The 16352-nt window shown below is 45.8% G+C and overlaps 1 protein-coding gene across 7 annotated transcripts in view; it reads left to right on the top strand.

Annotated features, from left to right (window-relative positions):
• The window catches only part of ZNF331 (zinc finger protein 331), a 58800-nt gene that overhangs the window by 37194 nt on the left and 5254 nt on the right, over positions 1-16352 (top strand). For 6 of the 7 annotated variants that reach the window (XM_023197602.2, XM_023197600.2, XM_026448797.1 and 3 more), the window contains 2 exons: positions 10258-10339; positions 12181-12307. In XM_023197602.2, the coding sequence (XP_023053370.2) occupies positions 10331-10339; positions 12181-12307 (136 nt within the window). In that variant the 5' untranslated portion in view covers positions 10258-10330. Of the gene's footprint in view, positions 1-10257; positions 10340-11696; positions 12308-16352 lie in introns of those variants that run through there. The other variant, XM_023197599.3, reaches the window with a different exon arrangement.

Below are 16352 nucleotides of genomic sequence, written 5' to 3'. Positions count from 1 at the left end.
ATCTCGGCCTCCCAAAGTGCTGGGATTACAGGGGTTCTTATACTCTTTGGCTTCTCTTAATGTATTTGATTGACTCATAATTCACGGAAACATATATACCAGTTTATTACAAAGGATATTTTAAAGGATACTAATGAACAGCCAGGTGAAGAGATATGTAGGGCTAGAGTTGGAAGAGTCCCAAGCACAGGAGCTTCTGTTCCCATGGAATTGGGGTGCACCACCTTTTCAGCACGTGGATGAGTTGTTTTGTACCTTCCTATCAGACGCCTGTTGTTCAGCTGTCCAGAAGCTCTCCTCACCCTGTCTTCTTAGGCCGTTTATGGAGACTTCATTGGATAGTTGTGACTGTAGCATGCACGAATGTGTTGAAATGTGATTGGACAAATAGAGTTGATCTAATGCTAATAGACTGAGGGGGGAAACTCAAGGCCCATCTGTTCAGATTCTTCTTGGCCTCTCAGTGCAGCGTTCCTTCCTACAGTTATAGGGCAGGACCCTCTCTGGAGTGAGAGTCCTGTTTTGGGCAGGTGAAAGGAGGGCAAGAGAAGATGAGAGAGAGAGATTCTGCTTCCTGAGGCTTGCTTCTGAGGCTGAAAGTGCCCTAACATTAAGATTGTACCAAGGGTTATGGGATTATGAGCCAGGAACCATGGACAAGAACATACACACACACACATACCCCATATATACACACCTACATATATATACATCATACACACATATACACACACACCTCATATGTACACATATACACACCTACATATAACATATATACATACCATACACAACCCATATACACACACATACACACCTACATATATAAACACACATATATACACACCACACACATCCTATATACACACACATATACACACATATATACACACATACACACACAATATATACATATACACACCTACATATATATACACCATACACACATGTATACACACCATATATACACATACACACACATACTCCATATGTGCATATACACACCTACATATATATACACATATACACGCCATTCACACATACCCCATATACACACGCACCCCATATATGTACCTATACACACCTACATATATACACACATAAAAACCATACACACACACACACCCCGTATATACAGATATACACACCTACATATATACACACACATACACACACACCCCATATATACACAAATATACACACCTACATATATACACCATACACACACATACACACATACCCTATATATACATATACTCACATATATACACACGCATGCATATACACACACCATAATGCACATATACATATACACACCATACACACACAAGCATATACACATACATGCCATACACACACATATACACACATACATACACACCATACACACCATATACATATATACACACCATATATACACACACATACACACACCCCATACACATGCATACCTCATATATATAAACATATACACACCTGCGTATACCCACACACACCATACACACGCATATATACACATATATACCCATACCATACACACACACCGTACACACATATATACACACACCATATATAGATTCACATATATGCATATGCACACCGTACACACACACCATACACACACCATATATATACACACATATGTATACACACACACCATATACACACACATACATATCATACACTATATATACACACTATGTATGCACACATAAATGCACACCCACAGATAGACACACATATACACCAACATACACACAATTATATCACAAGGTCTGATTGTATTACTGAGACACAGTGAAAGGATATTCCATAAAAGGAAGGTTATGCTTGTTTCAGTGACACTGCTTTTCCAAAATTAGGCCTTATATCAGTTTATTTTTGCTGTTTTAACAAATTACTGTAGATTATTAGCTTAATACAACACAAATGTATTATCTTACTGTCATAGAGGTCAGAAGTCTGAAGGGGGTCTCACCGGGCTAAAACCAGGGTGTTGGAGGCTCTACGGGGTATTCTATGTCCTTGCTTTTGCTAGTTTCTAGACGCTACCCATACTCCTTAGTTCGTGACCCCTTCTTCCATCACCAAAGCCTACAAAGATAGGTCTTTTTTCCTTCACATCACTCTGACCCTCCTCTTCCAAGTTTAAAGACTCTGGTCATTACATTGTGCTTGCTTCTTTTTTTTTTTTTTTTTTTGAGACGGAGTCTCGCTCTATTGCCCAGCCTGGAGTGCAGTGGCATGATCTCAGCTCACTGCAAGCTCCACCTTCTGGGTTCAGGCCATTCTCCTGCCTCAGCCTCCCGAGTAGCTGGGACTACAGGTGCCCGCTACCATGCCCAGCTAATTTTTTGTAGTTTTAGTAGAGACGGGGTTTCACCATGTTAGCCAGGATGGTCTCGATCTCCTGACCTCGTGATCCACCCGTCTCGGCCTCCCAGAGTGTTGGGATTACAGGTGTGAGCCACCGCGCCCAGCCTGCGCTTGCTTCTAGTAAGAGAATCTTCCATATCTTAGAGCCAGCTGATTAGCAATTTTAAGTCCATTTGCAACCTTAATTTTCGTTTGCTATGCAAGGTAACATATTTGAAAGTACTGGAATTACCATAGAGACACATTTGAGAGGTGGACAAAATGGCAAGATCCCATCTCTGCAAAAATACAAAAGTTAGCCAGCCATGGTAATGCGCAACTGTGGTCCCAGCTACTAGGGAGGCTGAGGTGGGAGGATCTCTTGAACCCAGGAGATCGAAGCTTCAGTAAGCTGTTCATGCCACTGTACCCCAGTGGCGAGAGCGTGAGACCCTGTCTCAAAACATATGTACACACATACACCCATTTGAGAGGCAGGCCTATCCTTTCAGAGTTTCCTAAATGACTACAGTGTGCCTGCTCCCCCATAACTATGTTTGTGTTTGGTATTTTCTTTTAATTTAGGACTATCTTGTTCAATTTCCTTTTTTTTTTTTTTTTCCCGAGACGGAGTCTCGCTCTATGGCCCAGGCTGGAGTGCAGTGGCCGGATCTCAGCTCACTGCAAGCTCCGCCTCCCGGGTTGACGCCATTCTCCTGCCTCAGCCTCCTGAGTAGCTGGGACTACAGGCGCCCGCCACCTCGCCCTGCTAGTTTTTTGTATTTTTTAGTAGAGACGGGGTTTCACTGTGTTAACCAAGATGGTCTCAATCTCCTGACCTCGTGATCCGCCTGTCTCGGCCTCCCAAAGTGCTGCGATTACAGGCCTGAGCCACTGCTCCTGGCCTCGTTCAATTTATGATAATGGGATTAATGCAGGCCTGCTGGGGGAAAAAAAAATTGGTCCCTAAGGAGTTCTTAGAGAACACTCTCTAAATTACCCATAATTGTATAATGCAGCGGTAATTACTGTTTCTGGTCCTTGTTTTTGTAATGAGTGTTTGTAGTCCTCCTTTTTGCCTTTAAGCATGGATGTGTTTTCTTTCTGGAGCATGGAATTTTGCTAATTAATCATGTGAATACACCAGAGACTCTTTAAATCTAGTTTTAAATCTAATCTATAGCAGCAAATTATCAAGAAAGACAGCCTTTAAAATTAGATTCTAAGGTGGAATGATTGCTTGAGGCCAGGAGTTTGAGACCAACCTGAGCAACGTAGTGAGACCTCATCTCTCCAAACATTTAAAAAACAAGCCAGGCATGGTGGTGTGTGCCTGTGGTCCTAGCTACTCAGGAAGCTGAAGTGGGAGGATCCCTTCAGCCCAGGAGGTTAAGGCTGCAATGAGCCGTGATCTCACCACTGCCCTCCAGCCTGGGTGAAAGAGTGAGACCATCTCAAAGAAAAAAAAAAAAAACTAGAAGGCCAGGCGCAGTGGCTTACACCTGTAATCCCAGCACTTTGGGAGGCCGAGGTGGGTAGATCACCTGAGGTCAGGAATTCAAAACCAGCCTGGCCAACATGGTGAAACCCTGTCTCTACAAAAAATACAAAAATTCGGCAGGCATGGTGGCGCACACCTGTAATCCCAGGTACTTGGGCGGCTGAGGCAGGAGAATCGCTTGAACCCGGGAGGTGTAGGTTGCAGTGAGCCCAGATTGTGCCACTGCACTCCAGCTTGGGTGACAGAACAAGTATCTGTCTCAAGAAATAAAATAACTAGAGATTCTAGAATTTTAATGTTTCTTTCCCAGAACATGACAGTAATTGCTGATGAATTCTAAGTAATCATCGGGTGGCTTACAAATACGGACTTTCTGGATAACATTAACAAGGTTATGGATACAAGTAACAAATAAAGACTGTATAAGTAACATTTGCAAGATAAAAGAATTAGGTGATAAGATGACAATAGTTAAAAATGTTCACATGTATCTTCCATTTCACATAGAACACAAGATTCACGCCGGGCGCAGTGTCTCATGCCTGTAATCCCAGCACTTTGGGAGGCCAAGGCAGGTGGATCACTTGAGGTCAGGAGTTCCAAGACCAGCCTGGCCAACATGGCAAAACCCCATCTCTACTAAAAATACAAAATTAGCCAGGCCTGGTGGCACATGCCTGTAATCCCAGCTTCTTGGCAGGCTGAACAGGAGAATTGCTGGGACTCGGGAGGCGGAGACTGCAGTGAGCTGAGATCGCGCCACTGTACTCTAGCCTTGGCAACAGAGCAAGACTCCATCTCAAAAAATAAAATAAAATAAAAATAAATAAATAAAATAAAACAAGGTACATATAATGTGGAAAGAGATGTTTTGGTGAAATTCGGCCCAGGTCAGAAATAGAGGAGGTCAGAACTCCTGTGCTGATCAGTAGTGGGATGGTACCTGTGAACAGTCACTGTACTGCAGCCTGGGCAACAGTCAGACGCTGTCTCAAAAAAAAAAAAAAAAGGTTCTGTGGCCTTTTTTTTTTTTTTTTGAGATGAAGTCTTGCTGTGTCGCCAGGCTGGAGTGCAATGGCGGGACCTCGGCTCACTGCAACCTCCGCCTCCCGAGTTCAAGCGATTCTCCTGCCTCAGCCTCCCGAGTAGCTGGGACTACAGGTGCGTGCCACCGTGCCCAGCTCATTTTTGTATTTGTAGTAGAGATGGGGTTTCACTATGTTGGCCAGGATGGTCTCAATCTCTTGACCTCGTGATTCGCCCACCTCGGGATTACAGGCGTGAGCCACTGCGCCCGGACTATACGTCATTTTTTAAATCTACCTTCTTCCCTTGGTATTTCATCATGAATTTTTTCTCAATTACTGTGCATCAATATCATTAGTAAATATATTCCGTATCATTATACAACATTATGTATGTGTTCTCTACCATGAGATATTTCAATTGTTTTCCTTTTTAAACATTATCTGCTGGAAAATCTGGATAAGATCCACGGGTTATCATTGTCCTGGTTGTGATATTTTACTGTTGTTCTGCAGGGTGTCACAGTTGGTGTAAATCAGGTCAAGGGTACAAAAGACCACTCTCTATTATTTCTTATAACTACATGTGTGTCTACATTTATCTCAGTTTAAAAGACAGTCTTTCCTAGAAAAAAAGCTTATTTTTTGAACATTCTTAGGCATGTGTTCATGTACTACTATAGCTATTTCCTTGTCATAAATTCCAGAATGTGGAATTTTGAGTCAAAATTAGACATTTGTTCAGTACCTGCAATAAGCCACATGCTGTGGCTGTTAGTACTTGGAATGAGAGTCTGATTCAGTGGACTCAGCTGCTGCCTGTACAGTGTTGATAATTCAGCAAGGGAAACTAAATAGAAAAAGCTCAAGGCAGCCTGCGGTCAAGGCCGGCTGAGAATTCCAGGTCACACACTCAGAGAGGTGCCAGGAAGGGGACATCATTCTGAGGACAGCCCCTGATAATTCACGACCAGATAATTCTGAATATACTGACTCTTTGTTGGGATAAATGGAATTTATTTTCTAGGCTTTATACTTTATGTAATTTTTTTCCTTCTTTAATTTTTTGTAGAGATGGGGTCTTGCAGGCCGGGCGCAGTGGCTCAAGCCTGTAATCCCAGCACTTTGGGAGGCCGAGACGGGCGGATCACGAGGTCAGGAGATCAAGACCATCCTGGCTAACACGGTGAAACCCCGTCTCTACTAAAAAATACAAAAAACTAGCTGGGCAAGGTGGCGGGCGCCTGTAGTCCCAGCTACTCGGGAGGCTGAGGCAGGAGAATGGCGTAAACCCGGGAGGCAGAGCTTGCAGTGAGCTGAGATCCGGCCACTGCACTCCAGCCCGGGCCACAGAGCGAGACTCCGTCTCAAAAAAAAAAAAAAAAAAGAGATGGGGTCTTGCTGTGTTGCCTAGGCTGGTCTCAGACTCCTGGCTTCAAGCAGTCCTCCCACCTTGGCCCCACAAAGTGCAGTGTTGGCATTACAAGTGTGAACCACTATGTCTGGACTTTTTTTGTCCTTTATCCTTTTTTATTTTAATTTTTATTTTTATTTCTGAGACAGAGTCTCACTCTGTCACCCAGGCCAGAGTACAGTGGCATGATCTGCGCTCACTGCAAACCCCACCTCCTAGATTCAAGCAATTCTTGCGCCTCAGCTTCCTGAGTAGCTGGAATTACAGGCACACACCACCACACCCAGCTAATGTTTGCATTTTTCTAGTAGAGATGGGGTTTCGCCGTGTTGGCCAGGCTGGTCTCAAACTCCTGACCTCAAGTAATCCGTCCGCCTCAGCCTCCCAAAGTGCTGGGATTACAGGCCGCCGTGCCTGGCTAGGAGTAGACTTTTTAAGAAAAAAAAGAAACCTTCTTTGTCTTTTGAGAGTCTAATTGCCTCTGACTGCATTTCAGATCAATACACATTTGTATATGATAAGGGAATGCACGCCTGTTGTTGCAACACATAGGTGCACTTAAGAAACTCAGGATCACAGGGTGTGTCGGGAGTTGTCAAGACCACCACCAGGTTCCTTGTTTCTCTAGATGGACTCACAGGACTCACCATCTAGACCTACTCGTGACTGATTTATTCCAGCGAAGGGATACAAAGCAAAATCAGCTGAGGGAGAGGTTGCATAGGACAGGTTAGCAGGAAACCAGGCTCCCTCTTCCTCAGTCCTCTCCCAGGGACATCACACCGGATGTGCCTGGCTCATCCAGCATCGCACTGGGACAACACCTGTTCCATGTTGTCAGCATCGCATCGGGACAACACCTGTTCCATGTTGTCAACCAGGGAAGTGCACCAGAGTCTGGTGGTGCAAGGTTTGGTTTGGTTTGATTTGGTTTTGAGTCGGAGTTTTGCTCTTTCACCCAGGCTGGAGTGAAGTGGCGTGATCTCGGCTCACTGCAACCTCTGCCCCCTGGGTCCAAGTGATTCTCCTGCCTCAGCCTCCCAAGTAGCTGGGATTATAGGCGCCCGCCACCATGCCCAGCTAATTTTTGTATGGTAGCGAAAGGTTTTGATCAAGGTTCATGCATACACTGCCTCGCACAATCTGAATCTTCTGGACTCCCGGAGGAAACCAAGGGTTCCGTGTAAACCACATCGTCGTTTATACTGGTTTATTCCACTGAAGGGATACAAAGCAAAATCAGCAGAGGGAGAGGTTGCATAGGACAGGTTAGCAGGAAACCAGGCTCAGTTTAGGTGCAGCAAGCCACTCTCACACGTGAAAGAAGCGCGAGAACACTCAGATCTGGTTTTCAGACGCCACGGGCCGGTGTTGTGAGCAGGCCTAACAATGGCAGTTTCCAGTTCACTCTGTCAACTGTTCTGCACTGGGGTCGTAGAACTTCCCAGCTTTTCCTTTCTGTTTCTCTGCTTTCTATTTCTCTGTTTTTATATCTCTATTTTTTATATTTTTCTACTGATACCTTACGGTTGGTTTGTCAGCGTGTGTGTGTCTGCGTTCCCTCCTTCCCTCTCTCCTCCTCTCCCGCTCTCTCCATCTATATACATGAGTGCATATGTGTATATAGAGAGATGCGTGTGTGTGTGTTTATATGCGGAATTTTACAAATGTTACTGTGTCATTCTGTTTTGGTAACCTAACTTTTCTACTAAGAGTGTGTCTGAAATCTCTCTCATGTCTTTAAATAGTTTTTCTAACTTAACATTCCGTAACCATTTACTATTTTACTAGATATTCTGTGTGTAATTATGCTGTCAGCTTTTCCGGACCCAAAAGCGCTCTCAGATATCACCTCTGGTATACAAAAAAAAAAAAAAAAGTTGGGTATATTGCCTGAGCAGTTCCTTGTCCACCTGCCATGTTTTGAGTAACATCACCCAATCTAGAGGCCAGAAGAGGTCCAAGTTTGGATAATACAGCCCCTCTTCACCCTGGAAGCTTATCTGGAGGGACCAGGGTGGGCTCAGAATGAGATTAAATACTCTTAAGCACCCACTCTCAGATCCTAAAGCACAATCCCCCCATCCAGAGTTAGCTGATCTATGAGGCTCATGGGCACAGTCTGATAGAAGACCACCCTCACTTCTGACCCCACTGCGAGGTTGGGGGGCATTTCCCAAACCACCCTCAGGTTCAACAGTTCATTAGAGCCAGGCATGGTGGCTCATGCCTGTAATCCCAGCACCTTGGGAAGCTAAGGTGGGAAGATCACTTGAGGCCAGGAGTTCAAAACCAGCCTGGGAAATACAGTAAGACCTAATCTCTACAAAAAAAAAAGCAAACAAAATTAGCCAAGTGCAGTGGTGTGGTGCAACCTGTAATCCCAGCTACTCGGGAGGCTGAGGTGGGAGGATTGCTTGAGCCCAGGAAGTCAAGGCTGCAGTGAGCTGAGATTGTACCACTGCTCTCTAGCCTGGGTGAGACTGAGACCCTGTCTTAAAAAAAAAAAAAAATTCACTAAAAGTACCCACAGAATTCACTGAAAGATGTTACGCTTATGGTTACAGTTTATTACAAGGAAAGGATACAGATTGTCGTCACTCAAGAAAAGAAGTACGTGGCCAGGCGCGGTGGCTCACGCCTGTAATCCCAACACTTTGGGAGGCCAAGGCAGGCAGATCACAAGGTCAGGAGTTCGAGACCATCCTGGCCAACATGGTGAAACCCCGTCTCTACTAAAAATACAAAAAATAGCTGGGCATGGTGGCGTGTGCCTGTAGTCCCAGCTACTCAGGAGGCTGAGGCAGGAGAATCGCTTGCACCTGGGAGGCAGAGGTTGTGGTGGGCCGAGATCGTGGCACTGCACTTCAGCCTGGGCGACAGAGCGAGACTCCGTCTCAAAAAAAAAAAAAAAAAAAAGAAGTACTTAAGTTGAAGTCCAGGAGGGTTCCAGCCACAGAGCTTCTGGTGTCCTTTCCCTGTGGAGTCAGGACTCATTACTCTGCTGTCTTTGGTGTGTGACAACAGGTGCCAACTATCGCCAACTAGAGAAGCTCAGCTAAGCTCTGATGTTGAAAGTTTTTATTGGGCTTCAGCATGTAGACATGATTGACTGGTTGGTTGATTGATTACTACATGGTTAATGTCAGTTTCCAGGTCAGCTGGTACTGCATGACCAAAAGCTCCTACCCTGAATCACTTGATTAGTACTTCTGGCGTAGCAAGCCCCCATCAGAAACAAAGACATTCCTCTTAGATGTAATATTGATTAACTTTCAGCACCAGAGGGCAAAGGCCAGACTACTTTTTGGGCAAGTCCACATTCTTTACTACATCCCACCCGTCAGTCCCCGACAGGGAGCTGGTCAGAAATGAAGTCCTCCTGTTAAATTGTCTGGGCCTGTCTTTGTGGCAAAAAAAAAAAAAAAAAAAAAAAGTAAAGCCTCCTCTGCTGCGTGCAGCTAGGTTTCCTGAGGCTTCATTGAGAGCTTGGTTTAGGTTTGATCCATGATGCTCTTTTTTTTGAGACGGAGTCTCGCTCTGTCGCCAGGCTGGAGTGCAGTGGTGCAATCTCAGCTCACTGCAACCTCTGCTTCCTGGGTTCAAGCTATTCCCCTGCCCCAGCCTCCCAAGTAGCTGGGACTACAGGTGCGTGCCACCACATCCGGCTAATTTTCTGTAGTTTTTAGTGGAGACGGGGTTTCACCGTGTTAGCCAGGATGGTCTCGATCTCCTGACCTCGTGATCTGCCCACCTCGGCCTCCCAAAGTGCTGGGATTATAGGCATGAGCCACCACGCCCAGCCTGATCCATGATACTCTTAACCTTTCCCAGATATGTCACGGTTTTGTGTTTGTGTTGGGAAGCCAAGACAGGAGCCAAAAGGTCATATTACATATTACATCCCCGGGGAACACGGGGACCCCGGGTGCACCTGGTTTTAATCCCTCTTTTTCCGCCCCTAGCTCTAGCCTCTCAGAGTTTGTCTTCTTCAGTGGAAACCCCAAGAGGACTGATCAGTTCTTCAATTCTAAAACAATGGCCCAGGTAAGTGTGTATTTCTCTTTCCTTCTTGAGCTGTGAGATTTGCATTTGGTGCATCTGCTTGTGAATTATGTGAAGCCTTTTATCTAGTCAAGCTCTTCATAATTACCTATTTCCCAGTTCTTTCTATTCCAGTGAAGGATAATGCCATGTAGCTCTGCATCTGCCTTTTGGGGAAATCACAGAGCACGTGATTCATTATCTCCTATTTTCTCCCTTTTGGGGCCACGGTAATGTTGGAGCAGTGAAGTAGCAAAGTCCTTTGAGGGACACATTTAAGTCAAGTCCGTGGTGCGATGAGTTAGGTATGTTGGTCCCATTTGACCACGTGAAAAACGAATCCTCCACTGAGGATGCTTTCTGCGTAAGTAAGAGGGGATGCTTATATTCACTGGTCTGTCTTGGTATGTGCTCAGATCCCAAGCTTGATGGGACTTTTGGAAGGGGATGGGGCTGTGATTAGGACCTTTGAACAGAGGTCGTGTTCCTGCCAGGGAAGCTGGGGGGTAAATTTTATTATTGAATGGATCTCTCAGACCGCAAGATGATTCTAAATCATCTGACATCCTTATCCTCTAAATCAGGAACAGGGGGCGGGGCGCGGTGGCTCATGCCTGTAATCCCAGCACTTTGGGAGGCCGAGGCAGGCAGATCACAGGGTCAGGAGATCGAGACCATCCTGGCTAACATGGTGAAACCCCGTCTCTACTAAAAACTACAAAAAACTAGCCGGGCGAAGTGGCGGCGCCTGTAGTCCCAGCTACTCAGGAGGCTGAGGCAGGAGAATGGCGTAAACTCGGGAGGCGGAGCTTGCAGTGAGCTGAGATCCGGCCACTGCACTCCAGCCCGGGCGACAGAGCGAGACTCTTGTCTCAAAAAAGAAAAACAAAAAAAATCAGTAACAGGGGAAAGACTGGGTTGGAGATGGTAAGAAACATGAAGATCTTCCAGTATGGAAGTAGGAGATGATCTCATACCCCAGAATTGGAGAAAGCCTTAGTGTTTTGGTCAACCTAAGTGAATAACTATAATGAACAGTCTGACTTACCCTGTGTGGGAATTTTTTTAAATGCTTAAAAGGAAGACTGCTTAAAATGTAGTTTGGCATGATAAACCTGAGGCTTGAAAACATTCAAACATGCAAACCCTATTTTCTTTTTTTTTTCTTATAGAGTTTCACTCTTGTCACCCAGGCTGGAGTGCAGTGGCGCAATCTTGGCTCACCGCAACCTCCGCCTCCCGGGTTCAAGCAATTCTCCTGCCTCAGCCTCCTGAGTAGCTGGGATTACAAGCACTCACTGCCACGCCTGGCTAATTTTGCATTTTTAGTAGAGACGAGGTTTCTCCATGTTGGTCAGGCTGGTCTTGAACCCCCGACCTCAGGTGATCCACCTGCCCCGGCCTTCCAAAGTGCTGGGAATACAGGCGTGAGCCATCACACCCGGCAAACCCTATTTTCTAAAATAAAAGATCTTAAACAAAAGTCTTGGTTTTTCTTCCCCCCTTAAAAGAAAAAATGCTGTAGGAATCCACACTTGTTGAGAACTTATAAGGCAGACATATAGCAGGCACTGCTTGTCAACAAGAAGAGCTTGGATTGTTTTATCCACTTCCTGGCAGGTTTGACTAATGAGGATTCTGCACAGTCCAAGTCATTTTCTGTGCAGCGGTAGAGCTCTTCAGTGACAGGCAGGCATTCTGCTTCCGTCACAGTTACGCTGATGTCCTTACCGCCCCCTGCCCATGTCACAGGTGTTCACCCTACCCAGAGGAGGCCTCTTGTCTCCTTCATCTGGAAGCTGTTTCCTTTCATTTCATCATGCATATGTGGGTTTCTGTTTCAGGGTTTGGTGACATTCGCCGATGTAGCCATAGACTTTTCTCAGGAGGAGTGGGCCTGCCTGAACTCTGCTCAGAGGGACCTGTACTGGGATGTGATGCTGGAGAACTACAGTAACTTGGTCTCACTGGGTGAGTTGCACACCTCAGATAACTTAGACTGCCTCCTGGAATATCCACTCGCCACTATGAATTTCAGGACCATTTTTCAAGAAACTAGTTGAATTTCTTCTTCCTGTTCCCAAGAAATGTATTGAGCCTTACTGGTGCGGCCATGAGCATCAGACACCTTCCCCTCCCATCCGTTGGTTACCTTCCCACCTTCGTCGACTCCCCCTGTAATCATCTCTCTTCCTTAATGTCCGTGGAAGTGTTGGAATTCTGGGATGTTTATTTCATGACCATCTTCAAAGGAACCAGTGTGTCCTATGAGACAATCCCCAAATTGCTATTGGTGGTCTGTGGTACTCTAGGGACCCACATCTAGGGAAAACATGTGGACACAGTGCCCTGAATTGTTCTAGTAAACCAGCCTATATGTTTGAAGTAGAGTAGATTAGACAGACAGAATTTGTATAAAACCAAAGGGGGCGTATTTCATTTCTTACGTATCATACCTGAAGTGAGGTTGAAAGTTACAATCCCTGAACTTTGAGTTAAACATTGAATGACAATATCTTGTAAACATCTCTGGAAACTTATTTTTCTTCTAGCAAAATAACAACAATGATATTAATAGCTAAGCCATCTATGGTGACACTGCCTGTAATCCCAGCTACTCGGAAGACTGAGGCAGGAGGATCACTTGAGCCCAGGAGTTGAAGGCTATAGTTAGCTATAATGATACCCCTGTACTCCAGGCTGGGTAACAGATCAAGACCCCATCGCTAAAACAATAAATAAATAGGAATTTATATATGTTTTATATATATACAGACACACACACACATATACACACACACATATATATATATCTATATATATGCTTACTCTGTGCCATGTACTGTTCTAAGCACTGTGTGTGTAAGTACATTTCATTTCATTCTCACAAGCAGATGAGATAGGCACAATCATTGTCTCTTTTGGAGATGAGGATACTGAGGCACAAAGTGGCGTGGTCAGACAGAGGGAGCAGGAGCTAGAATCAAATCACTACAGTTTTGGTCCCCAGGTTCCATCCTGCCAGCCACCATGTCCCGCTTGCCTCCAGGCGTAATGCCTACAGAAACTTAAAATATGACTTTTTCTCGGCCAGGCGCGGTGGCTCCTGCCTGTAATCCCCAGCACTTTGGGAGGCTGAGGTGGGTGGATCACTTGAGGTCAGGAGTTAGAGACCAGCCTGGCCAACATGGTGAAACCCTGTCTCTACTAAAAATGTAAAAATTAGCCAGGCGTGGTGGCGCATGTCTGTAATCTCAGCTACTCCGGAGCCTGGTGCAGAAGAATCATTTGAACCTGGGAAGCAAAGGTTGCAGTGAGCCAAGATCACGCTACTGTGCTGCAGCCTGGGCAACAGAACGAGACTCTGTCTCAAAAATAATGAAAAATAAGGCCGGGTGCAGTCACTCACTCCTGTAATCACAACACTTTGGGAGGCCAAGGCGGACGGATCACAAGGATAGGAGTTCAAGACCAGCCTGGTGAAACCCCACCAGGTGAACCAACATGGTGAAACCCCACCTCTATTGAAAACATAAAAATTTGCCAGGTGTGGTGGCGCACGCCTGTAATTCCAGCTATTTGGGAGGCTGAGGCAGGAGAATCACTTGAACTCGGGAGGTAGAAATTGCAGTGAGCTGAGATCACGCCACTACACTCCATCCTGGGCGACAGAGCAAGAATCTGTCTCAGAAAAATACATAACTAAATAAATAAAATATGACCTTTTCCCTACCTATCTGGTTTCCTGTTTGTTCTTTATTCCTTTCTCTTTATAAAGTCTTTATTAATAGCGTTTCCTTTCCTTTTTTTTTTTTTAGGTGAGTTTTTTTTTTTTTTTTTTTCTCTTTCCCTCAGGCTGGGGTGCTGTGGCGCCCTCATGGCTAACTGCAGCCTCAACCTCCTGGGCTCAAGCAATCCTCCCGCCTCATCTCCCTGAGTAGCAGGGACCACAGGTGCACACCACGACACCCGGCTAATTATTGTGTTTTTTTGTAGAGATGGGATTTTGCCATGTTGGCCAAGCTGAACTTGAACTCCTGGGCTAAAGCAACTCACCCACCTCAGCCTCCCAAAGAGGGTGGATTATAGGCGTGAGCCACTGCACCTGGCTCAATAGCATTTTGACTTCTGGTTGTTATAAATTTGATTAATACTCAATCAAAAAATTTTTAAGGCCAGGCATGGTGGCTCACGCCTGTAATCCCAACACTTTGGGAGTCCGAGGCGGGTGGATCACCTGAAGTCAGGACTTCAAGACCAGCCTGGCCAATATGGTGAAAGCCCGTCTCTTCTAAAAATACAAAAATTAGCCGGTGTGGTGCTGTGCGCCTGTAATCCCAGCTATCCAGGAGGCTGAGGCAGGAGAATCGCTGGGACCTGGGAGGCAGAGGCTGCAGTGAGCCAAGATCATGCCACTGCACTCCAGCCTGGGCAACAGAGCAAGTCTTAAAAAGCTGGGCATGGTGGCCGTGCCTGTAATCCCAGCTGCTTGGGAGGCTGAGGCAGGAGAACTGCTTGAACCCTGGAGGTGGAGGTGGAGGTTGCAATGAACCGAGATCACACCACTGCACTCCAGCCTGGGTAACAGAGCAAGACTCCCTCTCAAAAAATAAAAATAAAAAGAATTTTTAAAGAATTTTTAAAGTTTTGAGCTTGAAATTTTTCCTCAAGTTCTATGTCCTCTAGCACTTTGTTTTTTTAAAGGAGGGCATATCATTTCTAAGCCAGATGTACTGTCTTACAGAATTAAGGGAAAGAGCCTGGATGGTTGTGAGGGAAAAGACAAGACAACAATACAGAGGAAAGTGAGAGCCAGTTAGCCACCCATACAAAGGGCATCCCCGCTGGGCAGGGAACAGGCACACCCTGAGGTGTTGGAGAAGCTTTCTCCAAAGGTTCAGGCCCAAAGCCTCTAGGAAAGAAAGATCTTAGCCGGGCGCAGTGGCTCACATCTATAATCCCAGCACTTTGGGAGGCCGAGGCGGGCAGATCACGAGGTCAGGAGATCGAGATCATCCTGGCTAACACAGTGAAACCCCGTCTCTACTAAAAATACAAAAAATTAGCCGGGCGTGGTGGCGGCGCCTATAGTCCCAGCTACTGGGGAGGCTGAGGCAGGAGAATGGCGTGAACCCGGGAGGTGGAGCTTGCAGTGAGCTGAGATCGCACCACTGCACCCCAGCCTGGGTGACAGAGTGAGACTCCGTCTCAAAAAAAAAAAAAAAAAAAGAACTTACCACGAACTTGCTCTTCACCCCATTTCCCTGTCACCTTGTTTTTCCTGTCATATTTAACCCCATTTGCTGTGCTGCTGGTGCTGCGGGTCTGTGGGCCACGCCTTTAGTAGCAGGGGTAGAGGTGACATGATCCTCTGCCCCTTTATCATTCCTGAAAGTGGGTTAGCCCTGCTTTAAGCGCCCGTTTTCTTTTTCTTTTATCTAGGTGTTGGCAATACCGCTTCCTGGGTGCTGGTCATGTACCTCCACCATGAAGCACCTAGTATCTGGCTGTAGCTCTTCTTTGCCGTTGGCGGTCATTGGCAGTGCTCACATTCATTACACTGGGGGCTCAAATGCTGCGCGCCTATCACTGCCCCTTCATTGATTAGCCGTTATAATTTAAAGAGAAACTTTGTTTCATCTGCTAATTGCTCATGTAGTGGCACTGTTCATATCGGATAATAAGGATAAAAATTTTGTTCTTTGTCTTTTATGTTTTTGTTTTGTTTTTGTTTTTGTTTTGAGACAGGGTCTTACTCTGTCATCCAGGCTGGAGTGCAGTAGTGCAGTCTGGGCTCACTGCAGCCTTGACTTCCTGGGCTCAAGCCATCCTCCCACCTCAGCCTCCCAAGGAGCTGGGACTGTAGGTGCACACCACCACGCCTGGCTAATTTTTATATTTTTTTTTTGCTGAGACAGGGTTTTGCTGTTTCCCAGGCTGGTTTTGAACTCCTGAGCTCAAGTAATCCACCTGCCTCGGTCTCCCAAAGTGCTGGGATTACAGGCATGAGCCACCG

Source organism: Piliocolobus tephrosceles, chromosome 21 (assembly GCF_002776525.5).
Source record: "Piliocolobus tephrosceles isolate RC106 chromosome 21, ASM277652v3, whole genome shotgun sequence".
NCBI lineage: Eukaryota > Metazoa > Chordata > Mammalia > Primates > Cercopithecidae > Piliocolobus > Piliocolobus tephrosceles.
This window is presented reverse-complemented; position numbering and strand designations above follow the sequence as displayed.